We start from the raw sequence: 27,314 nt of genomic DNA, 5'->3' as shown, positions 1-27,314 counted from the left end.
TCCCACCCAAGGCCTTTCCTGCTTGGATGCTTTTTCCCAATTAACCTTTTTCTCTGCTTTATTACTTTGCAATGTTGAGTTTGGGGGTGATTGTTCCTTCACAACTGGAACATGGGCCCAAATTTCATGTTCCAAGGGTCAGTTTCATATTTGTGGCTTGCTGGGACTATTGAACAGAGTGGCATGTTTTTGATACCTGAGGAGTGAATTAAACAGATGGATTGATGTCCCACTTCCCAGTGCTGGTGGCTGACACAGCACACGTGCCTCTCCCAGCCTCTCATCCATCATCCTTTCACTGCTGTCTTGATGAGATCATTTTTCACCATTCCCCTTTCCAAGCACTGCTATTCCAGCCTGGTCTAACTCTGCCAGATCCAAGGTGACCCTGGCAGGGCTCTCTGGCAGTTTGTTGGGGGCTGTCACATCCTTGCCAGCCTGGTGTTGGATCCTCCCCGTGCTCCACGTGCCTGTGTCTGGCTCTGGGCCAGCAGCAGGAGCCTGGTGACCTCTGCAGAAGCCTGAGGCAGTGCTGGGGTCTGAGCAGGGCTTGGCAGCCAGGCCCTTCCCCTGTCCAGGGGTGCATTTTCATCTTCAAGCTGACAGCACCCTATTGCACCCTGGGTTTGTGGCATCTGTGCCTTCCTGGGGACAGGCTGTCATGGCAAACTACCAGCTCCTCTGACCCCCTGTCAGGGCAGCAAAGGAACCATTATCTGCCACACTGAGCCCACCCAAACAAGGAAAACCATCCCTCAAGCAGCTCCAAACTCTCCAGCTGCAAAATCAGGACTAACACTGAGCCCTGAGCTGTTCCTCCACCTCCTCAAGGCCACCTGGCTGTGGGGTTTGTAGCCCAAACTACCCCAAATGCTGCACAGGGGACATGCCCCACCTTGAGACATCTGCTGCTGTGCTCAGCAGCCGTGTGTGCTCCAACTCTGCTTCCCCTGAGGCTGCAGCTTCCCTCAAGGCAGCAGAGTAACCCATGAGAGCACATCTCTGGGCCACAGCCAGCATGGGTGTAAGGAAAGGAGCGAGAGGAAGGTTTCTGCACAAAGGCAGGACGACAGAAAATCAGGATTCACCATTTCCCAAACAGAATCCCCCAGAGAACCTCTTGCAGCTCCAGCTGTGCTCATGCAGTGCCCCTCTTTCTAAGCAGGACCTCCATCCCCAGCAGGACAAGAGCTCTCCCCAAAAGCTCCTGCAGCCCCTTGTCACCCACGGAGCCCTCTTGAGGCAGCAGATGCTCTGAGCTCAGTCAGGGTCCAGCCCTGGGAGGACACACAAGCAGAGCCTCAGCTCCACAGAACCAGAACCTCCCACCCCTGGGACAGAGCAGCAGCTGCTCATTGTCCCCTCAGCCACTTCCAGCAGCTCCTCAGTGCCCAGCAGCTCTGGGGCACCCGGCCACGTTCCAGAGCAGGGCCAGGACAGAGGCACAGGCTGGAGCTTTGCTGGGAGCTGCATTAAAATGCATGAGCTGAGCTGGCCCTAATGATGAGCAGAGCTGTCAAACAAGGAGCTTGTCCCAGCTAATTATCTCTAACGAGGGCAGAGTGTCAGGGTCCCCGAGGAGCTGGGCAGCAGCTTCCCACTCAGCTCAGTTGCAGCAGAGAGAGAAGATAACCAAATGTCATTGTGCTGGCCTAGCTGCACTGTCATTAATTAGGCAAATATGACCTTCTGTGCCAGTTTGCTCTTGAGAACCTGGACTTGCTGGGGATGGAACACACAGGCAGGCTGGAAACATCCCAGCTTCTGCCACCCAGCCTGTTCCCCCTGTGCCCCTGCAAGAACAGCACAGCCCTGCCTGGCACCCCCAGCCAGCCCTACCAGCCTGTGCCAGGCTCCTCTGCAGGCTCAAATACCCCTTATGGGGACTCCAGCCCCTTCTGTGTCCTAAAGAGCAGCAGAGAAGTCTGGTTTTCATGACATGTTGTTATTTAGATCACATTCAAGTCCAGCACCTCTCTCACCCAAGCCCCAGCACTGCCCTGTGAGGCTCTGTGCTCACCCAGAGGCTGCTTCTGCACCACCCCCAAACCTTCCAGGCACTGCCAATCCCCACTCCCCTGGGGTCCTGCTCCATTCCAGCACAGAGGGCAGAGCCACACTCTGCTCTACAAGCCCAGTTTCTCTCTTATCAGTCCTTATCACAAACCAAGGCAGCGCACTTACCCTGATGTGCCAGAGAGGGGTAAAGCAAAGCAAAGTCTCTTCCACAGAGATGAGCCACACAAGGTTCAGCCTGCAGGCTCTGTGCTTGCCCCTCACCTCAGAGCTGAGGGGAAAAGGGCAGAGGCTGATTTTGATCCACCCAGAAACTCAGTGCACCACCACAAAGCTCCCAGACAACACCAGGGACTCCCAGTGCTGCTCACCAGCCTGTAATTGCAGTCCCTTGTTGCCAGACACCCACTTCAGCCACATCTTTACAAAATAAGATTTAAAAGTCACCAACTTGCAACACAAACAGGGCTGTAACCCGAGGGTTAGTGAGCTGTGCTGGGGAGCTCAGCTGCGGGGTTTGGGGTCACACTTTTGGGGCACAACCACCTCGGGGGATGAAGCTGGGAATTGATCTGAGTTACATTGTGTCTCACAGCCCCTGCTACAACGCACTGATAAAACAAGTATCAGAGAGAAGTTTACTGCTATTGATACCAAAATGTGTATTTTGTATCACAGGTGGGCTCTCAACAGCAGCCAACTGCTTGTACAGGCACAAGATCCACACTGAAGTCAGTCTGACAAGAACTCTCAGAGCCACAGCACAGAAACTTTTTCCTCAGCCCACAGGAACAGGTCCTCACTGAATTTAGGCTCTTGTGACACTTCAGCAATGTGGTTTTCATGTGGCCCCTTCCCCAGCAGCCTGGTTCAGGCAGCAGAGCCCCTGAACCCCACTGCTTTCTCTGCAGCAGGGGTTTTGCTGCCAAGGTTTCTTCCTGCTACTGCTTCTGCCCTGCCTGTTGCTGCTCTCTCAGCTGGCTGACAAGCTCCTCAGCATACACCTTGAAGAGGGGGACAGGGTCCTGCAACAAAGCAGAGAATAAACCACATGAAAGGAGTGAACCTGAGCAGCAGCAAGGGGAAGTGCAATGGGGAGCCCAGGGAGTGCTGGCAGCTAAAACCAGAGGAAGATGTGACTGGGTTTTATTCAGGGGCTGAACAAGGCAATCTGCTGTGCCACGGCTGCTGCCCAGCTCTGTAACCCTCCCTCAGAGAGGGCAGGCACTGTGTGGGGCACTCAGGAGCTTCCTCAGTTCTGAGAGCAGATGAGGATCATCAGTAGCTCCCAAGGATATCTTTCTCTCCTTCTTTCTTTCTCTCTGTTTTTCTCTCTTTCTTTCTCTCTCTCTGTTTTTCCCCTTCCCTTCCCTTCCCTTCCCTTCCCTTCCCTTCCCTTCCCTTCCCTTCCCTTCCCTTCCCTTCCCTTCCCTTCCCTTCCCTTCCCTTCCCTTCCCTTCCCTTCCCTTCCCTTCCCTTCCCTTCCCTTCCCTTCCCTTCCCTTCCCTTCCCTTCCCTTCCCTTCCCTCTTTTCCTTCCCTTCCCTCCTCACACTGCCTGCCATCAGTGTGTCCTGGAGCCCATGGAGAAGCTGCATGTGCAGCCACAACACCTCAGTGCTGAGCACTGCCCCAGGAAATCACCTTTTTTTCCAGGAGCCTCTGTTTTTCTATGGCTTCTTCCAAACTCAAGCCAACCCATTCAGCTTCTTCCTCTGGGATCACAAATTCCTGTGATAAAAGGAGGAGAAGGTAGCACAGTCTTTGCAGGTGACCAAGATACAAATCCTCTCTATGCCCACTGTTGGAACCCTGGTTGCTGAGAATTCCAGACTTTCTGTGCTCACAGGCACTGACCCCCAAGAGAACACTGCATTTGACCTGAGGCCGTGGAGAAAACTTCCAAAATTTAATGACAGAACCAAAATTATAAGTGTGTAGTTTAAATAGAAGTGTATAATATCACATAGTGCAAAACTTAGAGTTTAAAGTTTTAGATTATAGTAATATATATAAAACCAGATAGAAATTTTAGAACAGAAGCTAGTCCTTCTTCTTCACAGGTTTAGGTGCCCTCTGTGCCACCCCTGCTTGTTACTGTGGTAGTTTATGAAAAATCCCTTAACCAGGATTTCTTCTCCTGGGAAGATGAGAAGCCTCAGCTTCTCCATGTTTTGCTGCTCTGGAATGTGATTTGGAGATTGTTTATCCAAACATGAGAATTGTTTTTAATGAATGACCAATCACGGTCCAGCTGTGTCAGACTCTGAGGAGTCAGTCACGGGGTTTTTTTATTCATTCTTGTTAAATCTTCTGATGTATCCTTTCTCTTTCTTCAGTATAGTTTTAGTATAGCATAATATAACATAGTATAATATAATGTAATAAATATAATGTGATAAAATATAATATGATATAATAATATGATATGATATGATATGATATGAAATGATATGATATGATATAATAATATAATATAATATAATATAATATAATATAATATAATATAATATAATATAATATAATATAATATAATATAATATAATATAATATAATATAATATAATATAATATAATATAATATAATATAATATAATATAATATAATATATCAGCCTTCTGAGAACATGGAGTCAAACTCTCATCTCTCACCTCATCCTGGGGACCTCACACCACCACACTTATCTTAAGGTTTACACATAGATGTATATTATGCGAGCTTTGTGTTAGGCTTTGAGAATTTTTTAAAAATTTAGTTTTTACAAATTTATTTTTGACATTTCCCCCTGCCTCTTGAGCAGAAGCACATGAGGAATGTACGCCCAGGAGCTGAACCCACCTTGTACTTGTCATAGATGGCCTCTCTGCGGGCTGGGTCGTGGGGGTGCAGCTCGGGGTCCCGCCGGGCCAGGCGCAGCAGCATCGTCCTCTTCAGGTCCATGCCCAGCTTGGAGCACATGTCAGCTCTGGGAGTCTGCAAAGGTGTTACACAGGTGTTTGCCCCTCTGCTTGTGGGGAAACCCTCTCGTAACAGTTTGATGTTACACAGGACTTCTTTGGTCTTCAGCTTGTTGTTTATTGTTATCTAAAGCTTCGGCACACTGTCTGTACCAGACTCAGCACACAGGGAAAGCACTGCAAAGTGGTTATAAGATGTACAGCTGCAAGGTCTTTTAAAGTTGTTTCATCTAATTAACTCTTAAAAGGTACTTTATTTTTACTTTTCTACTAATAACTCATCTCTTGTCTGTTTATGTAACTTTTGCATTGTGGCTTTCCTCACTGTGAAAAATGTGTATTTTATGATTGGCTTTTTGCAGATATTAAAATGAATATTACATGTGTTATGTTAGAAAGTTATGCTGTATTAATTGTCTTAAGTAGTGTGTTAAATATAGTTTTAGGTTATAACAATGTTAAAATAGAAACTATGCTATGTAGGATACTTTTTTTAAAGAAAGGACTTGCAGTGAGATAGCAGCCACAGGACACCTAAATCTTTCAGAGAAAGAGAATTTATTGCTCCATTATCAGAAGAAATGAACTTCTTCCCACTTTGCTCAACCCTGAAGAAGCTGTTAGGATTCAGAGGAAGAAGTTGACACTGACCAGACAGAATCCTGTATTTGAATGGAATTTATGCATCAGGTATGAGGTGTATGAATATGCAACAGGTTATTGCTTTTAAGGGTTAATTCTCTGTTAACGGGTGTCCTTTTTCAGGCTTCCTTTCTGCCCAGAAAAAGGCACCTGGACGTCTGTAACTCTTTGTTTCTATTGTCTCATATTGTCCTAATCCAAATTGTCCAAATTTTTATTACTCTAATTATATTGCTATTTTTACAACCATTTCATTACTATTAAACTTTTAAAAACAAGTGATTGGCGTTTTTCACACTCACCTAATTATTTCTGTGCTACTAACACTGTGGAAAATGGAGTAGATGAAGAAGACAGAGACAATGCTCAAGATCTTCCATTTTGCTTTGGTCTACATCTATACTAAAAATCTCAAAAGCTAATTTTCTCACCCACTGACAAACTATACTACTCTCTATTATATATTTCACACTTTGGCAGACTCCAGTCTATCTCAAAGCCTTGCAAGCCCCCTCCACGGGTGAAGGTCAAAGGCAGTGTTTCTCTGGGGGTCAGAACCCCTCACAGCAGACAGAAATATTCCCTGTTGTGGAAACCCAGGGCACTGGGAATATTTCTCTGTCTGCTCTGGGGTGCCCTGACCCCCAGGGGAGCACTGACTGTGACCCTCATTCATGGAGAAAGTTTCCTAAATTCTAGAATAGACCAGAATCCACAAAAGTGTGAAATAGATTATACAGAGTAGTGTAGGTGTATCACTTGGTGGGAAATTGAGGTTTTGGGATTTTTAGTGTGTTGTGGATGGAAGCAAGATGGAGGGCACAGGGTGTTGTCCTGGGCTTCTTCTTCATGCTTCTTCTTCCTCCTTCTCCATGGGTTTGGGTGGCATTTTGTAATTGGGTGGAAAAGTCCTCATTGCAGCTCTGTGGGATCAGTTATCGGGTTAAAAGGGAAAATAATCTAGGTGTCAGCTCTTAATGAGATAATTTAGCTTTAAAAGACCTTGTAACAAGAGACTGTTTGCCATTTTGTGGTGCTTTTCCAGTGCGCTGAGCCTGGTGTGGACAGCGTGCAAAACTCCAGATAAGATAACAATAAACAAGAACCTGAAGACCAAAAAAATCCAGTGTGTCTCTCTTTCCTGACACAAGACTGCTCCAGGAGGGTCTCCCCAAACAGCCCCCTGGGAGGGCCCAGCCAGAGTCCCAGAAGTTGGGGGATCAGCAACAGGAACGCCCTGTGTGCCCTGGGCTCCCACAGGGTCAGGGAGCAGCCAGGGGACACAGCAGGGCCCAGCCCACAGCCAGCACAGGCTCTCAGGACACAAGTGGGGAAAGATCTGTTGGATTTGCTCTGACAGTCTGATCACAGCTTTGAGTTTTTGTATCAAGGGCTCCAGTCAAGAGGGAATTAAAGGCTGGGAGCATTAGAGTTGTGCTAAAGCATTAACAGCAGCAGTTGTTCAGCCTGGAGGAGAGGACACTGAGGGCAGAGCTCAGGGGGGGCTGCAGCTCCAATCTCTGCTCCCTGTGACAGGGAATGGCTGGGGCTGGGCAGGGCAGGGTCAGGCAGGATTTTGGGAAAGGTTCATGCCCAGAGGGTGCTGGCACCGCCCAGGCTCCCCAGGGAATGGGCACAGCCCCGAGGCTGCCAGAGCTCCAGGAGAGCTTGGGCAATGCTCAGGCACAGGGTGGGAGTGCTGGGGGTCTGTGCAGGGCCAGGGGTGGGACTGGGTGATCTCTGGGGGTCAACTCCAACCTGGGATTGTCTGTGCCCAATTCCAGGACTCGGTGCCTGCAGCTGAGGCTGAGGGCACTGCGGGCACAGCCCCGGAGGATGTACCAGTCGGTACCTTGAGGATGTAAAAGTCGAAGCCGAAGGCGGCGTCGATGAGGTCGAGCGTGCGCATGGTGACGGTGATGGTCAGCGTGGCGTCCAGGATCTCGCTGTAGAACTGCCGCTTGAACAGCTGCGGCTTCCACGTCTTGGGCAGCCTGGTGGAGAGCTGGGCACGGCGCGGCCGTCAGGGGCTGTCCCGGGGCAGGCCCCGGTGTCACCGGCCCGGCCCGGCCCGGCAAGGGCGCAGCGCTCACCTTGTCGTTGCGCGCGTAGCGGAAGCCGCGCACCCATCCCTCGCCGCCCCAGAGCCCCTCGTTGGCGGCGGGCGGGAAGTACACGGGCACCGGCACGTCCTGCACGCGCTCGCGCTGCCCGGTGCGCGGGTTCCGCCGGTAGCGCAGGCCGTGCGGCTCCCAGTGCACCGGGGTGGGCGGCGTGTCGTCCTGCAGCGAGGCCAGGTAGTGCTGCGGCAGGCGGGCGCAGATGCCCTCCCGCATCCGCATGGCGGCCCAGAGCCGCGGCGGGAAGCGGTGCAGCGGCATCGCCCCGGCCCCGGCTCCAGCACCGCGCCCCGGCCCGGCCCCGCCGCCGCTTCCGCTTCCGCCGCTCCTTGGCTGGGGCGGACGGAGCGCGACGGCGGCCGGGAGGGGCCGCGCCGCGCCCGCGTTTCGCCCCGGCCAGCGCTGAGGGCGGTCCCGGGGCGGCCCCGGTGGGGCCCGAACCGGGACGGAGGGACGGAACCGCTGGAATTGCACCCCAATGGACTCGGGGCCACGGCTGGAGCCGCGCCAGCCTGGAGTTTGGGAAAGGTTCATGCCCAGAGGGTGCTGGGCACTGCCCAGGCTCCCCAGGGAATGGGCACAGCCAGAGGCTGCCAGAGCTCCAGGAGCGTTTGGGCAATGCTCAGGCACAGGGTGGGAGTGCTGGGGGGGTCTGTGCAGGGTTGGGGGCTGCCCTGGATGATCCTGAGGGTCCCTTCCCACTCAGGATATCCCGTTATCCTCGGAAGAACCCACGGAGGGAGCCGAGCCCCGGAGCAGCCGCGCAGGGCAGCCCTGGGCTCTCCCTGTCTGGGCCATCCCAAAGCCCTCCTGGACACGGCCCTGGGGCTCCAGTGACCCTGCCTGGGCGAGGGGCGTGCAGGAGATGCACCCCCTTCTTCTTCTTCTTCTTCTTGTTCTTCTTGTTCTTCTTCTTCCACCCCTTCTTCTTCTTCCACTCCTTCTTCTTCTTCTTCCACCCCTTCTTCTTCTTCTTCTTCTTCCCACCCTGTGCTTGTGCGACTGCAGCCACCAGGCATCTGCCCGCAAATACCGTCACCTTTATTAAATTATAAAACTGTAAGCTTTAAAATTTACTGTATAAAATAATCACAGGTATTAACAGCAAAGAAAAAAAAATAACCTTTTTTTTTTTTTTTTCCCCCAGACGCAGGAATTTGCTCAGATTTTACCCAAAATAATTAACCCTCCCTGCTTCAGGCACCAAGGGCGGGTCAGCAGGGAGGGGGCAAAGCAAAAATGAATGATACATAAAATAAAAATAAAATAAACAATCATGTCAGCGGGATTTCTTGCCCCAAAGCTTCTCCTGCTTCCAGCACAGAAATCCCTGAAGGGAAAGGCCCGATGAGGAATTATTGCTTTCTATGATAACCAGCAATACCCGGCCATGTCAGTGGCACCCGGGTCACACTGGTGGCACCTGGGCAGCACCTGAGTCACACCAACAGCACCTGGGTCACACTGGAAGCACTCAGGTCACCTTGGCAGCACCCAGGTGACACCAGTGGCACTCAAGTCACACTGGCAGCAGTCAGGTCACACTGGTGGCCCGGCATGGACGGCACGGCTGTGAAGGAGCAGTGATCCCCTGCCACGGTGCTGGGGCCTCAGCACCGCTGTGCAAACCGAGACAGGGGACAAAAAAAGTGCCTAAAAGTGGTAAAAGTTGGAGGAAGCCCTGAGGGCCCCGTGTCTCCCTTCCCACCGTGCTGCCCTGGATGGCAGCAGCACAAGGACAGGCAGGGGACACGGGTGGCAGGGGGATGACACTGCTGGGTGTGGACAAGTGTCCCTCACTTGTCCTGAGCCTGCTTAAAAAGGGGGACTTTGCAGAGGAAGGGGAGGCAGAGGGATAAAGTGCACAGCTGAGCTGGGTGCTCTTCAAAGCAGAGAAAGAACCCCGAGGAGGCAAATCCTTCATTAACAGCTCTCTCCTCCCCAAAGCCACCCGAGGAGGGGCTCCCAGCAGCACACACCAGGCTGACACAGCTGGAAGGATGGAGTGGAGCCCTTATCTGTAGAAGAAGGATGGGCAAAAACAACTTCCCTGGTTGCCAAGTTCTGCCCTTGCTTTCTGCGTGCCCTGGAGTAAGGCTAAGGTGAGACACGCTGCAAAGGAGACCGTGGCCACCCGGGGAGCCCCTGGTGATGCTCCTGGCTGGGCTGGAACTGCTGAGGCCTCAGAGCCTGCAGCACATCCAGGCTCTGGGGCACAGCAGGCTGGAGGAGCAGCTCAGACACCCACCTGTGCTGCCCCAGAGAGAGCCCTGCCCTGCCAAACCCCCCAAAAGAAGAACACAGTGAATCCCTGAACACCATCAGCCTGGCTCCTCCCAGAGCTGAAGTTAAACTCAGACCAAACCCTGCACTGCTGTGGGTGTCACATGCTGCTGCTGCCTCCTGCATGTCCCCACATGGGGCTTTTCACATTCCTGCCAGGTCTGATCCTGAATCCAGGGTCCCCCACAGAATCAGGACCAGGTAAGAGCAGCAGCACCTGTTTGAGAGGGAGAGAGGCCCCAGACCCCCAAGGAGATGGCAGCCAAGGGCCCAGCACGTGTTGGGATCAGCTCCCTCTCTCCCTCCCCATCAGCACCAAGGGCAATCGGCAGCATTTGCTCCCCAGAGCAGAAGAAACTTCTGTTCTTCTCTTGGGTTCAAGTGCTGGCTGCAGGATGGCAGGGGAGGTCCCTGTCCCCCATGCTCTGCCAGGATGGGGTGCAGAGAAGAGCCCAGCAGCCAAAGCCTTGGCTCCAGCTCAGTGTGGGCTAAGCCCAAGCCTCGTGGATGCAGCAGCAGGGGAAGAAGGGTTGGAGATCTCCCCCAGGGCTATGGGGAGGTGGGGAACAAGCTATTCCTTGATCTGGAACCACGAAGAGCCTGCCCCACCCCAGCAGAAAAGCAGAGGTGGCCTCAAACTTGCCTCCACAAGACCAGCCCAGACCATCTTCACCTTTAAACCCAGTCCACGCTGCGCTCTCCTGCCCAGGGGACAAGCCCGTGAGAGGAGTGCCAACGTGCCAGGGGCAGCCACGGGCAGCAGCAGCCTCCCCATCCCTGCAGCCAGGCCAGGCCAGGTCAGGTCACAGCATAGAGCTCCTCACGGTCGTTCTGGCAGATCTGATAGCGACACGTGAGCTTCTGGGGCCAGGCCCAGGGCTTCTTATGCTTGTCCCGAGGAGGGAGCAGGAAAGCCACGCTGCAGGCCACCAGCACGTGCCAGATGCTGTGGGTGTAGTAGTAGTTCTCATTGGTTTCCATGAAGGCGTACACTGAGATGGCAATGAAAGCCAAGGTGATCCCTGGGAGGAGGTAGAAAACCCAGCGCTTCCACGAGGAGGGGTAGCAGTGCCTGCGCTTTGCTCCGTGGTGAACCTGGGGGGAGGTCAGAGCACACTCTGGGGGTTCAGCAGCCCAGCAGAGGCTGGGGCAGGGGGGAAACAGACCCCAGAGCATCTGCCAGCCTCCCAGGGTGTGGTGTTACATTTTCGTTAAATGATATGCTCCATCTCACCCCTCGAAAAGGTAGGGTTTATTCCAAGCCTTGAAATATGTATCTGTAATCCCATTGGCCCAAGTCTTATTCTGCACCCACTTTAAACCTCCCTGTTAAGCTGTGGGGGGAGACCAAGAGGCTCTCTTGGCCCTTTTCTCTGCAGGCTCTCCCTCTCTCCCTCTCCCTCCCCTTTCTGCCTTCTCCCTCAGAAACCCTGCTGCTCCCCAGGGTGGGACCCCAATAAACCCTCATCTCATCAGTACCCTCAGAAGCTGTGTGGAGTCTCCTTGCCTGCCTGCTGCTACCAGTGAACACACAGCTTAGGGGGCCCCTTAGGGACTCCCCTAAATGAACTGCTACACCAGGGTGCTTGCTGTCCCTGAGGAATTTGGTCCCCCTGCTGCTTGGGCTCCTCTCTGCTCTGCAAAAGCCCCCCAGGAGCTGTGGCACCAGAGCCTGGCACAGACGCTACAGCTCCTGCAAGGGCCAAGCCACAGCCCGTGTTTTGGGACAGCACTGCAGCTCCAGGTGTGAGACCCAGAACCAGGGCTTTCTCAGCTACTGCAGGGCTGGAAGGTGAATCCCTTGCCCTGCTCCCTCCACCTGGGTGTTTCAGGGTTTCAAGCCATGCCTCTGGATGGGCTGGAGCCTTGGGTCTGCTCCACCACCACCATTCCCCACGGGGAGCAAAGGGCAGCAGGTCCTGCCTGGCTGCCCTCACTTACCCAGGCTGTAACCATGATGAGGAGGGCAAAGAGGCAGGGACCCATCATGTTCCACACCCCTCTGCGGTCCAGCTGCAGGGACATGGCAATTAACAGGGTCCCCAAGACGAAAAGGACCTGGAAAAGAGACACCACCACCACTGGCAGGAGCTCATCTGTTGAGAGAGCACAGCCAGAGGCAAGGAGAACTTCTTCTTCTGGCTTCCCAGCTCTGCATCCACACAAGAGTCAGGAAAAACACCTTCAAGGAGGAGAAACCACAGAAGCCACAAACCTTTACCCCAAATCTCAGGGGAAACTTTCAGGCCCAGCCCCTACAAGCACGCAGGCTGACAAGCCAAAGTGCTGGGACAAAACAAGCCAGGGTGGCAGTGGGTGACAAACAGGCTTTGTCACCCAGCTGTGTCATTAAACACAGAGGTGACAGGGCTCAGTGTGGCCACTCAGCTTGGCTGGGGTCTGGCAGGGCCGTGTGGGGACACCTGACACTCACGTATTTCAGGATCTTCTTGAGGCGGGCCATGCAGAGGATGGTGACCCAGATGGACACCACGGAGCCCAGGAAGTCGCAGTACTGCAGGGTGTCATAGTCCATGATGCACAGCACGGCCACGCCCGGCTGGTCACACGCGTGGTAGAACTGGCCCAGAAGGACAAAAGCAAAGGTCAGCACGGAGCCAGCAGCACCACAGGGCTCTCTGGGAAGGGGGGGCAGGAGAGGGCTCAGCCCACAGGCAGGGTCCCTCCTGCAGTGGCTCCAGGGAGCTCCACCAAACCGGCATTGTGGAAAGCAGGTGAGAGCAGGCACCCTGCAGCTCTGAAAGGGCAGGACACAGAGCTGGGGCAGGGCCAGAGGAGGGACAAGGGGCTGACAAGGGGACTGAAGCACCTGCTCTGCGAAGACAGGCTGGGAAGGTTGGGGCTGTTCAGCCTGGAGAAGAGAAGGTTGCATGGAGAGCTCACAGCATCTGAAGGGGGCTACAGGGAAGCTGGAGAGGGATTCTGCTCAGGAACGGGAGCGATGGGACAAGGACTAACAGGTACAAATTGAAAGAGGGGAAATTTAGGTTGGATTTAGGGAGAAATTTTTTACTCTGAGCATGATGAGACACTGAAACAAGTTCCCCATGGAGGTTTTTGATGCCCCTGGAAGTATTCAAAGCCAGGTTGGATAAGACCATGGATAACCAAGTCTAATGGGGGTGTCCCTGTCCATGGAACCAGGTGATTTTTAAGGTTCATTCCACCCCCTTAACATTCTTGGATACTACAATGTGCCCATGGCGGTGCTTGTCCAATGATCCCAGGAGCTCCTTGTGGAGCTCCAGGATGGGCTGCTCTACCAAGGACTCCATTCTGGCACAGCATTGCCAGAGCTCAGGGGGAGGTGAGGGGACACAGGGCAGCCCCTACCGTGGAGAAGAACATGGTGTAGGTGTAGACAGAGGCCTCCACCAGGTAGAAGCGATAGACAGCGACTGCAATGGCGGGCAGGAACATGAGGTTGCTCAGGGTGAGCAGGAGCGTGGCCAGGTTCTGTGTGCCCACGGTCTGGGCCTTGCTGTCATCCGTGCAGCTCCAGCCGCCCCAACCTGCGGACAGAGAGGCTTCTGTGGATCTCCAAGGCCCTGCCTTGTCCTCCCACAGCAACCAGCGGGAGCTGGGGTGCCTGAGAAGGAGCAATCCCACACCCAGACTGTCCCTGAGCCTCTTCTCCATCAGCCTCTCACGCTCCTGCTCTCAGGGTGTCTCATTACTCGTCACACGCTGTGCTGTGGGAAGCTGGGGAAGCCCAGCAGAGCCCTGTGGCTGCCCTGAGGACATTCCCCAGGTTGTCCTCATGTAGCAGAGGCCATCCTACATCCACACTGGTACCTTCCATCCCTGCAGTAACTCAACACACGTGCTACTTGCTGGTGGAACATCAAGCACTCAAGGTTCGGATGCTTCACATGGTGTGTGTTGGGTGCAAGATCCCTGCAGATCCCAGGAATCAGGTGGAGAATGATCCCCAGCACTGAGGAAGCCACTGGGCTCCTCTCCTACAAGCTGTCATCACAGCCAAAGCCAGGTCAGGGTGCTCTGGACCTTCTCCAGCTGAATTTTGAAGATCTCCAGGGTTGGAGACTTGGAATCTGTGCAAAACCAAACAGCTCTGAAGGGGGAGAAAATGTGTCTTCTTCAATTTAGGTGACAATTTCCTTACTCCATCCAATGTCTGTGGCCCCTTGCCCTTTCCCTGTGCTCACCCTGCATGGCTGGCTCCAGGGTCCCTGTAACCTCTGGGCAGCACAAAGTGTGACTGGTCCCACTGCAGCTCCTCTTCCACTGGCTGAACAAACCCACTGCCTCAGCCCATGGTGACACCCAGGGCTGCAAAGAACACTAATTTCCTAAAGGACAGTGCCTGACACAAAACAAAACTCTCACCCCCTGACTGGACACCAAGGACTGAACTGAGGCAATCTCTACGAACACAAATCTGCTCTTCTTTTTTTAAAATTATTTAAATTATTTTAATTAAAGATTAAGGTGCCCATGCCCTCATTTTGAAGAAAGGAGGTCAGCCACAGGGCAGCTGGGGTACGTGCAGGCACTCCATGGTCAAAAAGCAGAATTAACAGTGGCATCCATCCCATTCCAGAGGGACTGGAAGCCACAGCAGCAGCTCTGCCCCGGGTGCTGGCTCCAGGCCAGGCAGAGCCCAGGGAACCCACTGTCTCTGGTTTATTTCTGGGTCACCAATATGCAGATGGGGCACTTTGCTCGTGGTGATTCAGCAGAAAGCTGTCCTCAGCCCGATTCTCCAGTTCCCTAAAGGTGCTCTGTGCTTCCCAGAAGCTGGCAGCCCTCGGGGAAATCGGGATGCTGCTCTCCATCTCCCTCCTCACCCATCAGCAGCACTGCAGCAGGGAGGTCCTGGCTCAGGCCCAGAGCAGCAGGGAACCACATTTTGCCTTGTCCTTCTGCTGAGAACAGGTGCACAGACCCACCCAAGCACAGCAGAGCTCTTCTTCCCTACACCACAGACTTCCCAGGCCATTAAGATAGTGAGGAGCTGACACAGATACTCCTCCTCCAGGGGCACCTCTGAGTCTCGGGCTCTTGGCAGGAGACACAGGGACTGCAGCCCAGCCTCGTCACACCTCGTACCAGGAGCCTACAGAGCAAACCCTGACAGGCACAGGCTCTCACACAGGCATTTCAGGCACCCTGATCTCTCTGGAGATGCTCACCAGCACTGCTCCAAACTGTCCTCATCCCATTCCCCATCACCCCTGGGCGCTTCCCAGAACTTTCCTTCCCCGGGCACTGTGACACTGCCACCCACAGCCATCCCCAGGCTCCCCCACTCCAACCCCACCGCCCTGAACGGTGCTGGCCCCTCGGGGAGGACGGCAAAGCTTCCCAGGAGGGGGCACTCACCGGCCTTGCAGCTGCAGCCGGCGTAGAGGAAGCCGTGCCTGCGCAGGAGGCTGCACTGCCCGTAGGGGCCGCAGTCGTTGAAGCAGGGGGTGAGGTAGGCGAACACCGACACTCTGCCTTCAGCACCGGCACATCCCCTGCAAGGACAGCGCGTCCCCTTGCTGCCACAGCCCCCTCCCTGCTCCCCAGGGCCAGGCCGTGCTCCTGCCTGCAGCTCCCTGGAATTCCGGGATCTGCTCCATCCCTACCAAGAGCCAGGAGCAGAGCCCGCCCCTCGCCCTCTGGGCTGCCAAGCTGGCCTCCAGGTGGGTGGCAGGTGGCCCCAGACCTCCATGGCAGTGCCCATGACTGTCCTCAGGGCCAGTGTCACCAGTGCTGTTTTGCATCACGCACTTGACATGGTTCCTTACACAGGAAACCAGCTCCTTACACAGGAGACCAGCAGGAAGGCAAACTGCAGGAATTCTGCAGCTTAGAGACCTCCCAGGAGGGTAACAGCAGCAATTATTTCCCAACTGATCACCTCTGAATGCACCTGGGGAAGGGGGAGCTCACCTAGGCAGGCTCTGCCATCTGCAGTCTGTGTGAGCTGTGCCAGCTCAGCATCAAACGAGCTGCTGGGCGCTCACAAGGGAGCAGGGCCACCCACCTCCCTGCCCTCTGCAGCCACAGGGCAATGCCACCAGCTGAGAGGAGCCCACAGCCCGGACAGGAGCACAGGGGGGCTGGTTTGCTCACACAAGGGCAGTGGGGGATAGTGAGGTGGCATCCAGACTCACCCCTGTCCCCTGGGGCAGAGGAGCTGCAGGGACAGGAACCAGTCATCGGTCTGTGGGTACAGGACAATCAGCGTGGCTTCTGCAGAGGACGTGCTCACACTCAGAGGGTAGCCCTGGGAGAAAGCTGAAAAAAGGAGAGTGCTGGGATGTGCCAGGGCTTGAGGAGAAGGGCCCACAGCAATCCCAGGCTGGGACTGACCCCACAGGAACCAGCTGCCTCCTGTGGCTCCTTGCTCCCATGCTCAGGAGGCGCCAGGGGCATGGAGAGCACCCCTGCTCTCAGGGCCCTTTTTCTCAACTTTTCTTTCATCTCAGTTCCTGGTTCATATCTGGGCAGCACAGGGCACCTGGAACAGCCTGTTGTCTTGGCTGGTCCTCCAGTGCACAGCTTAGCTGCTTTGCACACCAGCAGCTCCTTCACCATCCCCAAACCTCCTGCCAACAAGGCTGGAAGAGCCCCAGCTGGTAACCAGACCCTCCTTTGGTGGAGGCTATCTCACGATGCCAAGATCACCACCTGCACCCCAGCACCCTGGGAATGTGCCAGCACAGACCTCACGAGGGTTTGTGCAAAAATTGGATTCTTTGGGACACACCATGAAGTCCTGAGTCAGTTAACAGCCTGCCAGGTCTAAAAGCAGAGCCTGGGATGACACAGCTGAGCTGGTGGCAGTGCCAGCATCTCTCCTACCTGTGCTGCAGTTCTGTGTGGCGTTGAGGGACAGCACTGGGGAAGCAGCACTCACACAGGCTGCCACGGTGGCATTGGCCAGGCTCACAGATGTCTGTGCAAACAGAGCAGTGCCCCACGTTAGAGTGCCCCAGTGCCACCCCCCTGCACCGTCCCTTCCCCACAGTGCCCAGGGACAATAAATCCTTCAGGCCAAGTCACCCATCAATTCAGAAGGTTTCTGTTTCGCTGGACCTCGTGCTAACCACTGTGATGTGTCATGGCTGAGAGGCAAGAGACCCTCGTGGGGGAGCCTGCCCCAAAGCTGGGACACCCACTCATCACCAGCACAGGGGAGACACAAGTCAGAGTCTGCAGAACATCAAGCTGAGCCCTGGGCCAGCCCTCAAGAAGTTTAATGGAATTTCAGGGGCCTGATTTTGGTGGTGGTGGTGGTGGGGTGTCACTGAAGGAGCCTGGGAATCAGTGACTTGGACAGGAACATTCCTGGGTTCCCCTGCCCAGCCTCCTCTCCTGGTGGCAAGGTGCCAGGCTCCCATGGAGAGGATGGCACTGCAGCTGCTTTCCATTTTGTCTCCTCTGCGTCACTGCCACCGCACGCCGCAGGCTGTGCCATTGCAATTGGAGCTGGCAGGTGGGACCTGCTGCAAGCAGCTAAAAAAGGCTCCGAGTACTTTGTAACAACAAAAAGAGAAACAGTCCCACCGGTGCCTACAACCCCTGGAGCCCTGCCAAGGGAACACAACCCCGTTTGTCACCCTGCTCACCTTGTTGAGCAGCAGACTGACCACGAGGGCTCCCCCGCTGTCCATGCCCGTGTTGAGGTTGAGCAGGAGCAGCGTGGGGGACAGGGAGCTCACGGGCACGCTGGGGCCGTTCAGGAGCCGGTAGCGCACGGACACCACGTCCAGGTCCTCCCTGACCACAGGCTGGCTCTGCAGGCACGAGCTGCTGCGCTGCCCAGACGTGTTCTGCGGAGCCTCTGCTGCAGCCAGAGCAGAGCTGCCTGCTGCTCCTGGTCTGTGGGGAGCAGACTGGCTCTGGTTTAGGCTGATGAAGTTAAGGAAGGAGCTGCTGCTTCCTGGCCTGCAAACTAAAAATGGAGAGGAATCAGCACAGCCAGATCTAGCACCTCACCCAGGAGATCCAGCACGCCAAGGGGCAGCACAAACTGGGGGGGTTTCAGGGGTTCATCCCCTGCACAAACCAGGGGATTTCAGGTGGTTCATGCCCTGCACAAACCGGGGGGGTTCAGGAGGTTCATGCCCTGCACAAACTGGGGGTTTCAGGAGGTTCATGCCCTGCACAAACTGCGGGTTTCAGGTGGTTCATGCCCTGCACAAACTGCGGGTTTCAGGTGGTTCATGCCCTGCACAAACTGCGGGTTTCAGGTGGTTCATGCCCTGCACAAACTGCGGGTTTCAGGTTGTTCATGCCCTGCACAAACTGTCTCAGGTGGTCGTGCCCTGAAAACCTGTTGTTCCCCTGACAACGGTGCTCATCCTCTGCACAAACGGGGTCAGTTGTTCATCCCGCACAAACCGGGGTTTCAGGTGGTTCGTGCCCCTGCACAAACTGCTGGGGTTCAGCCGAGGCAGGTGGTACAGGAATGGGTGGAAGCTCCCTGGAGCTGCAGGGAAGAGGGAACAGAAGAGACACGCTGGGATAGGCATACAGGAGGCTCCCGGGGGGGGGGGGAAAAAAAAAAAAAAGAGGGATAGCACAGCACCATGGAGGTGCCCAGGGAGTGCTCACTCACCACCAGCAGAGCTCAGCACTCAGCTGTCCCACAGGCTGCACAAAAGTCTCTCCCAGCTCCCCGTATGTGAGCAAACAAAGCTGAGCAGGAGGGAGAAGCCAGCCCAGTGGAGCTGGGCACACTGTGGCAGATGGAGCTGCATGGGACACTTGGAGTCCTGCTGCTGGAGAGCGTCCATTGCTCCCAGAGACTCCAGTGCTACCCTCTGATAACACCTCTGCTGCCAGTGCCAGGTCTTCCAGCACACAGGATGAGGCTCTGCTTTGAAGAGGAGGTGGCAGAAGCCCCAGCAGAAGAAAAGTTCAAAAATTACCTAGTTGGTGATCTTCCAGCAGTCAAACGGGGATTATGGTCATGTAATAGGTGCAAACGTGCCTATCACAGCCACAGGGACCTTGTGACCACCTGAGCCACACGGTGTCACTGGAAATGGTGACATCCCCTTACAACAACTCCAGACACTTCCCCAAGTCAACCTCTGTGAGGTGGTTTCCTGCCTGTAGCCTGCTCTTGGCCAATTAGTAGCCAATACAGCCTTAGTCTGGTGTACCACAGAAAACTATTTTCCCCACCAAATTTTAAGCCAGCCACTGCTTCCCAAACAACGTTTAGAAAAATAACACTGAACTTTTCAGGTGTTTCCAAATGGGCAGCTCTGGCAAAAGCCTCTCTGGGGTGAACACCAGAGTTTTCAATTTTATCCCCAAAGCAAAAACTATGGCATCCAAGAGGAGGCAACCAGCATGATGGGGGGCATAGGCCACCACAGCCAGGCACCCAAAGACCCAAGGGGGACACAGCACACACAGAGCTCCCTCTGGTCCTTCCCTCACTGCTAAAGAACACGGAATCCCACCTGTGAAAGAAGCCAGCATCTCCACCGACACGCTGGCGTTGGCAGTGCCCAGACTCTCCACCATGATCTGCAGCCACTTCTCCCAGGGGGGTGACTCCAGGGCCAGGCTGCAGTTGGTGCTCCCCGTGCAGGTGAGGCTCCTCTGGAAGGACTGGGGCAGGGTGATGGAGCCCAGCAGCACCCTCACAGTGCAGGCTCTCTGCTCGCTGGTGACGCAGCTGCTCAGCTGGAACCGCATCGCCGCCGCGTGCTTGGGAACAAAGACCCTGCAGGGGAGGGAGCAGCAGTTTGCAGAGCTTGTACTCTCAACACAAGCCAGGTCCCCAGGGCTTTGTGACAAGAGCTAGACTGCCCTGCACTGCCCTGCTTGGTGCTGTGAAGATCCTTCCCAAGGCAAACATCTGGAAGAACTAAAACTCCTGCAGCTGAATCTGTGACCACCTGGGAAGAGCTGGAGAGGGGTGCTCGTGTGCTCCCCGTGCAGACCCTAGCACTGCTGCAGGGAGCTCAGCAACAGGCTCACAGACCCCCCAGCTCCAGCCCCACGTGGGAACAACACTGCCTTCCCCTGAGCAGCTCGTGTGGGAAGTCCCACCCTGCCATGCCCTCAGTTGCCCACCCGCTGCTCCCACTCACTTGACATGCAGTGGCTTAGCAGGCGAGACAACGGTGTGAGGCATGGGCACACCAGGCTCCAGGACAGGCATATCAGTGAGTCTGAGCACAAACATATCTGCCTGGAACATATAGGGGCATGGAGTGGAGAAACCCTGCAGGAGGGGAGAGCACAGGGGTCAGCTGTGGTTGTGATGAGACACGAGGGGCAGGGCACCGGGCAGGACCCTCACCTTGACCTCGATCCTGCCCGCGGCCTGGGGCAGGTGGGCGGCGATGAACCAGTCCCCAGCAGCAGGGGTGGTGACGTTGACAAAGGTGGTGTTTTGCACAGCACTGCTCAGGGTGATGCTGATGTTGTAGGAGGGACGGACGGTGGCGTTGGCAGGAAAGCGGGTGCCCAAAGGGTTAATGACGGGAGGGGCTCCGTGCCGAAAGTGCCTGAGAGAGAAACCGGGAAGATAAACCGGGATACAAACTGGCCTGGGACTGGAAAGGGAGCAGGCTGGGAAACCCCACATTTCCAAGTGGAGTCATCATTTTCATCTGGGGAGGATTGGCTGCTATTAGCTTATCTGGGATTTATTTAGAGATTGGTTTAACTTGGCACCTTATTAAGATTTACATGGTTCCATCGAGCCTGGGAGCAAATTTCCAACACTTGCTAAGGCTGAGCCCCACCCACAGAATTCTGCTTTAGAACCATCAGCAAGTTCCCCATATAGGGAAAATCATCTACAAAGAACTTTAATTTTCTAGCTAAGATCTGCATCTTCCCATTTCCTCTTTTAAGGAAGGCAAAGAGACAGACTAAAAAGACACTTTCCAAGGAAGGCCCCTATTACAGACTTCAGTACAGCAGCACTTCTGCTTTCTAGATAAGCCCAGCATTTGAAGTAGCAGAAACACACACAGCTGAGGAACGTGGGAGATATTTACCCAGTCAATTTGGCATTTAATTTGATTGCTTTTGGACTGCCCTGCAACAGGTCTAGCAAGCAGACATGACAGGTGATATGTTATTACTCCTTGGAGCTTATCTGGGTTAGCCATCATTTCTTGGATTATTGTTTAGCTGCTGCCTTGTCCCTCACATCCCCAGACTGCTGGAAACCTTTCTGGGAAGCAGAAAGCAGGCAGATCATCTGTGCCAAGCTGCTCAGGAGCAACTAAGAGTGCCAGTCTCCCCAGGACAGACCAGGGAGGCACAAGCCAAGCAGCTTCAGTCACTCCCAGATCTCTGTGGAATGGGTGCCAGAGACCCGTGGGACGCCATGGGCACAACTTGCTGAGGAAGCTTGGTGTCCTCCAAAGATAAACCTCAAAATCTGCCAAGTTTTGGACCTCAGATCCTTCAACAAGTCAAGCACTGTTTTAAAAGCAGCATTTCTCTCACTGACATTGAGTTTGCAATCTCCTTGTGCTCCTGTATCACACGACACCACATTCCTCTCCTATCGCTGCTCCACGCTCGGCCGCACCCCTCACAACGTGCCCCAAATCTCCTCAGTTCTTCTGCACTGGGCAGTTTGCCCATCTCCAGCCACTCTGGGTCTGCTCAAGTGCCTTGTAGCCCTGCCACATCATTTGGCACCATGTGCAGGTTCTGCCAGGCCAGGAACAGCTCTGAGCAGCACACCTGCCCCACTGTGAAGCTCTGTCCAGTGTCCAAGGGCTCTCTTGGACACCACACCTGACAGGCAGCCCCAGACCTGCTGGTAACAAGAACACCAAACACTCCTACAGGTTTAAACACAGACTCACTGCTGCTGCATGAAGGAACCACAGCTCCTGCAGCTGAGGAACTGCCCAGCCTCCACAACCAACCAGCCCCAGCCAGGAGTGACCAGGACGAGGTGACGAGAAGCCCACAGGACAAGCCCTGGCACAGGGACACAGGACATACATACACAGTGATCTCCATGCTGGTGCACTCAGGGCCCTTCCCCCGGGATGCCTGCAGGAGCCAGCGCAGCAGCACGGTGTCCTCTGGCACGTGGAAGTGGAAGAGCTTGGCGTTGCCATACCAGCTGTAGAAGGAGAGCTTCTGTGCACTCTGAGAGAAGTACTCGGACACATACAGGGAGTCTGCAAGGGAGAGAGCACAGCAGTTGGTGGGGGAGCTGCTGGGGGCAGGCTGCAGGGCTTAATCCACCCACAGAAGCTCACAGGAGGTTTAATGTTTCTTGGAACAGTGCACTCTGTGTCCCTGATTTCTCATTTCTCCCAGTCCCATTAGATATGTGGTGATCCGTGCACCTCCAGCCAGAACCACCCACGGGCTCACTATGAAACCATCACCCTGAACCAGAGAGCACTAACAGATGCCTAAACTTCACTCTGAGAAACGTGCCCTGAAGATAAGAGATCACCAGAGACACCAAGCAGGAGGAAAAGGCCAGGAGGAAAGGCTGATGGCAGAAGGAAAGGTGATGGAATAGGCAGCAGGAGCCCTGGGCACAGCACAGAGCAGATGGGTGCACGCAGCACGAGGTGCCCTCTGCCCCAGCAGCAGTTCATGGTGCCAAGAGGCAAGAGCTGTGCCCTTGTCTCCTGCTGGGCACTTGGGCTGATGTTTTACATGGGCAGAGAGTGAAAGGATGAGGGATGATTTTAAACTAAAGGAGGGGAGGTTTAGATTGGATGTTAGGAGGAAATTCTTCCCTGTGAGGGTGAGGAGGCACAAGGTTGTCCTGAGAAGCTGAGGCTGCCCCATCCCTGGAAGTGTCCAAGGCCAGGCTGGGTGGAGTTCAGGGCAACCTGGTCTGGTGGAAGGTGTCCCTGCCCATGAGATGATCTGTAAAGGTCCCTCCCAACCCAGACCATTCTGTGGTTATCCATTTACCCAGCTCAGGACACAAGGTGCTGCCTTCCTGTGACACACAACACTATGCAAATTCATGTGCTGCAAACGATACTCTTTCAGACATACCTTCTAAAGCCTAGTGGTTTTCCTAGCTGGAAGAAAGGCTGCTGGGACAGTGAGAACAGCCCCAGGGTAGGCTGAAAGGGTGTGCAAGAGGACAGCAGCTACTCAGCCAAAGTGCCATGAGGATGAACTGGATCCTCCATCCCTCTGCCCAGCCACACACCTAGAGATCACCCCCAGTGAAATACACATTACCAAACCAGCCAGACTGCAGCTCAGGGCTGGAAAAGAAGCATCACACCAGCTGAGAAAGGGATAAACTGCACAGAGACAGCAGAGCCAAGGCCATCCAAAAACAAAGTTTGTAACACTCAGCAAAAGGGTAGAAGGTTATATCTTCATGTGTCTGTGGAGATGATGGAGCATCTTCCTGATGCTCCTTTCCTACTGTGGAATCCCCAGAGTGGGGAGAAGCTGTGGCACCTTCCAGAGGCAGATTCCTCATTTCTAGCGTAGAATAGCAGTGAGGGTGAGTTAACTTGCCTTCCCTCAAAGCTGCGCAGGGTCGTGCTGCAAACACGGAGCTGTGTTATACACAACTGTGTATAAGAAAGACAGCAAAGAAAGAGGAAAACAATCCTTGGGCAGGAGCAGATCCTTGGGACGCAGTTCCTGCCGGGAGGAATCTAATCCTAGCAGGAACTACGATTCATTCATGCCCCAAAGGAGGACGCTGCACCCACGGCAGGGCCGGAGACAGGAACGGTAATCACGGCTTTAACTCCTTGGCAACTTCCCAAGGCAGAGCCTGCGGGCATCCTGCGAGCCCAGTAGGGAAAGGAGGAGACAGGAAAGCGAGAAATACCAGCCACACAAGGCAGCTGGAGGATCTGCTCCTGGAGGAAGAGCCTGGCTCTGACCTTGCCGCAGGGGCTGCCCCGGGGGACGGAGCTGGCAGCACCTCCATGCGCAGAGGCAGGAAAGGCCATAGGGAAAAGTGAGCCTTGAGCAGGGCAGCCAAGAGAGCACAGCCCCTGGGCAGAGCTGTCCCACTGCAGTCCCCAGGCCGGGGACACACTGCTCTCCAGCCAGCAAGGAGCAGAGACCACAGAAGGGGCTTTTCAAACCAAATCTCCCTGCCTGGAGCGCCAGCACAGTGCGTGGGTACTGTGGACAAGAGCTGGCTGTGATCCCTGCAAGCCCAGGGACATTTCCCTCACCGGGGCTGTGGAAAGGAGCAGGCTTTCATCAGTGCTGTCTGTACCCCCAGCACACTCCACACACTCTTGGCACACTCGTTCCTGGCAGCCCACGGGGACATTTGGGCACAGGAGGAGGGTAGGCAGGGACACAAAGTGTGATTAGAGCTGGCAGAGCCCTGGTCCTTCTGCATGCAACAGGTTCCATCAGACAACCTCCAACGTGCCCCAAGCCCACCAGCCGTCAGCCACGGCCACCGCCCATCCTGCACGTCCTCACCAAGCCAAAGCTGCCTTTGTGTGGGTTTGGGGGAGGACAGGGCAGGCCAACTGCAAAATTAAAAACTCCAGCAATCAGCAGTGCTCTTTATTAAGGACTGGTCAATTATGTGGAGCGAGCTCAAGAGCATTACCAGGTCAGAGCAGGCAGCCCTGCCCTGCCCACGCACTGCCTGTCACCAGGTGAGCACCAGCTGGGGCTGTGGACAAAGTCCACTGACAAACAGCTGCTTGTGGTGACAGGGGCTGAGCCCCTGCTCACAGGCTGTGCTGGGCACCCAGAGCCGCACCAGCAGCCTGGTATGTGACTTCCTCCACCCAGGGTGACAAGGAAATACCACAGATAAGCGGGACATCAGCACAGGAAAGCCTGAAAGACAGGTCACTGCAGCCCAATGTGTGCTCTGGCAGCCCAGTGTGTGCTCTGGCAGCCCATTTGCGTCAAGAGAGAGTTCTCTGGCATGTGCTGTGCTCTCTTTGTGTCCATCCCCGTCTATTCAGTCTGCTCAACGCCAGCGTGGCAACACCTGGAAAGTCCCACTTGACTGTTCCATGATGTGAAACAAGCTTTAAACTGAGCGAGAGGCCCTTCCAGTGGATGCTGTTTTCCATCCTCTTCCATACAGATCTCGCATAAGCAGATTTCAAAGGTACTGTGCAAAAACCAGAGGTGTTTTAGGACAAGGAACAGAACACGGCAGAATCCCTGATGCACAGAGGAGACACATTATTTCAATTTCAGAGTAAAGAGTCACCTGCTACAGCTTGGGTTTGTTTGTCCAAAGATGATCTCATGGTAGTTTTGGGACATAATGCCTTGGCTGCGGGTTTCACAGGGCGCCCCATCAAAGGGATGGAGCACTCATTTCAAAGCAGACACCGTCTAAAGCTACAGAGTTGATGAGCCTGACTCGAGAAAAGGCTGGGCTATGTTGCAGGATGTTTTCCCACTTACAATGTAACAGAAATCCCGTTCCTTTATCCCGGCTCTAAAATCCGCCTGCAAATGTTGCAGGGCAAGGACCCCTCGCTGCCCTGGGGAGCTCCCGGCCGATCTCTGCCAGAGCCCAGCCGCATCCCGACGGAGCTTTTCCCTACAGAGCCGTTCCCACAGGCGGCGGGACGGCGCCGGGACAAAGCCGGCACCACACCTGAGGCGCAGGGAGCTCTCCAGGGCTGGGAACCCAGCGAGCAGGATGCCAGAGCAGGGTGGGCCTGGGGCACCGGGCCACGCTCCCCGCGGCTCCCGGGAGCCTCACGCTCTGCGGACTGTGAGGAAGCGATAAGCACCATCATCAACAGGACAACCACGGGCACACCGAGCCCACCTCCGAGCAGGTGAACAACCTCAGCTCCCCGAACATCTCCAGCCTAGAGCAGCTCCGGAGGGGAGCACAATCCCCGCGGGACCCCAGACCCACCGCTCTCCCGCTCCCATCCATCCGTCCACACGCACTGGAAGTAAAGTAACCCCAACACAAGGCGAACCCAAGGAAAACGACGGCTGCGAACACAGCAGAACCCTCTGCAAGTGGCCTGACCTGCCACTGCTCCGCAGGGCCGGCACAAGCGCTGCTCCCCGGGGATGCTCAGGAGCCCCCGGCTCCCTCGGGAAAGCACGAACCGCCCCAAAGTCACCGCAGATCCACCCCGGCAGCAGCTGCGACACCCGGGGCAGCTCCCGGGGCTCCCTTCAACATCACCCTCCGCTTTCCCAGCGCCGTCTCTGCCCCCCGAGACCCCGCGGATCGCCGCTCTCCGCCCGGCCGGGACTCACCGGGGCCGGCGCGCTCGGCGGGCAGCGCCAGGAGCTGCAGCAGCAGCAGCAGCAGCCGCGGCACGGGCGGCCCGGCTGGCCCGGCCATGGCCGCCCGCCCGCCGCTGCCCCGGCCCCGCCGCCCGCCCGCCCCGCAGCGCCGCCGCCGCCGCCGCCGCCGCTTCCGCCGCCCGCCCCGCCCCAGCCCGCCCCCCGCCCGCCCCCCGCCGCACCGGGAGGGACGGAGCAGCGCCGCAGCTGCCGCCGGGGCCGCCCCGCCCCGCACCGCCCCGTGCCGCGAGCCCCGGGATGCGCCCGGCGGGTCGGAGCATCCCGGTCACGGGGCCGGTGCGGCTCCCGGCTGCGCTTCTCAGCGCCGGGAAGGCCGGGGAAGGTGGTAGCTGGGGAGTTGGAGATCAGTTGAAGCTGGAATCACAAATATGCCCATGGCTCGGTCATAACCGGACAGCCCACCGTGTCCCCGCTCTGTCGGGAAATCACGGCTCAGCCCTACAGCTGATGGGTGATTTAATGCTCGTTCCTGCAAAGCACGATTGCTTTCTCTGCTCTCACGGACCTGCCACGTTCACAGGACTCACTGGAGATGTGGCTTTCGTAGGCACGGTCAAGTCATTCTCTGATTTCCCAGCTGATTTCAAAAGAGTCAAGGATTTTCTTTTACCTGCGTTTTCCTTGGGACACCTCTGATGTGTTCCCCGACAGAAATAACGCAGCCTGGGGACAGTCTCTGAGTCCTTGCTCAGGCAAAAATCCCACCACTCCCTTACCAGTCAAGTCCTCCTTAGCTGAGGACTTCCGACCTGTTTCCAGTCAGCCACAAGCTCCCTGGGGATGGAGTTTCTACTTCTGGAGCTCAAAGTCTTTGCTGCTTGCTGTCACGAGACTTTACTCTTTGTAATAAATTCTTGGGACATGGGAAGGAAATCCCCTGGGGAAGTGTCTGTCATTTTCCAGGAGCTCTGACATCACCAAAATCCCAGGCAGAGCAGGCTGTGTGCTCAAAGCTGGCAATGTCCTCACCTGATTTAGGAGAAGACTTCCCTGAAGTCAGCCCAGAAGCTTGAGCACATAAAGCTCAAGGGATGGGAAAAGGCTATTCTACTAATT

The 27,314-nt window shown here is 55.3% G+C and overlaps 2 protein-coding genes across 3 annotated transcripts; both read right to left on the bottom strand.

Moving 5' to 3' along the window:
* Window positions 1–2,640: 2,640 nt before the first annotated feature.
* Window positions 2,641–8,057, bottom strand: MRPL28 (mitochondrial ribosomal protein L28). Its single transcript, XM_030958066.1, has 5 exons — window positions 7,707–8,057; window positions 7,466–7,618; window positions 4,853–4,987; window positions 3,660–3,746; window positions 2,641–3,041 (listed from the first exon to the last, which is right to left on the bottom strand). Exons 1-5 carry the CDS (start codon window positions 7,992–7,994, stop codon window positions 2,958–2,960), a joined length of 747 nt encoding a protein of 248 aa, XP_030813926.1. The 5' UTR covers window positions 7,995–8,057; the 3' UTR covers window positions 2,641–2,957.
* An 823-nt stretch (window positions 8,058–8,880) lies between these two features.
* Window positions 8,881–26,295, bottom strand: PGAP6 (post-glycosylphosphatidylinositol attachment to proteins 6). Of its 2 annotated transcripts, XM_030958525.1 has the most exons (13): window positions 26,208–26,295; window positions 21,994–22,171; window positions 20,317–20,524; window positions 20,105–20,238; window positions 19,469–19,734; window positions 17,621–17,946; window positions 16,854–16,947; window positions 16,163–16,286; window positions 15,384–15,520; window positions 13,371–13,549; window positions 12,451–12,597; window positions 11,958–12,074; window positions 8,881–11,111 (listed from the first exon to the last, which is right to left on the bottom strand). In XM_030958525.1, exons 1-13 carry the CDS (start codon window positions 26,293–26,295, stop codon window positions 10,815–10,817), a joined length of 2,295 nt encoding a protein of 764 aa, XP_030814385.1. In that variant the 3' UTR covers window positions 8,881–10,814. The 2 variants fall into 2 exon arrangements, with proteins under 2 accessions (XP_030814385.1, XP_030814386.1); XM_030958526.1 differs by lacking the exon at window positions 26,208–26,295 and having other exon boundaries at window positions 20,105–20,205; window positions 21,994–22,259.
* Between the last annotated feature and the right edge of the window lie 1,019 nt (window positions 26,296–27,314).

The sequence above is a fragment of the Camarhynchus parvulus genome, chromosome 14, assembly GCF_901933205.1.
Source record: "Camarhynchus parvulus chromosome 14, STF_HiC, whole genome shotgun sequence".
NCBI lineage: Eukaryota > Metazoa > Chordata > Aves > Passeriformes > Thraupidae > Camarhynchus > Camarhynchus parvulus.
The sequence above is the reverse complement of the archived record's forward strand: the minus strand, read 5'-3'. Positions and strand labels throughout refer to the sequence as shown.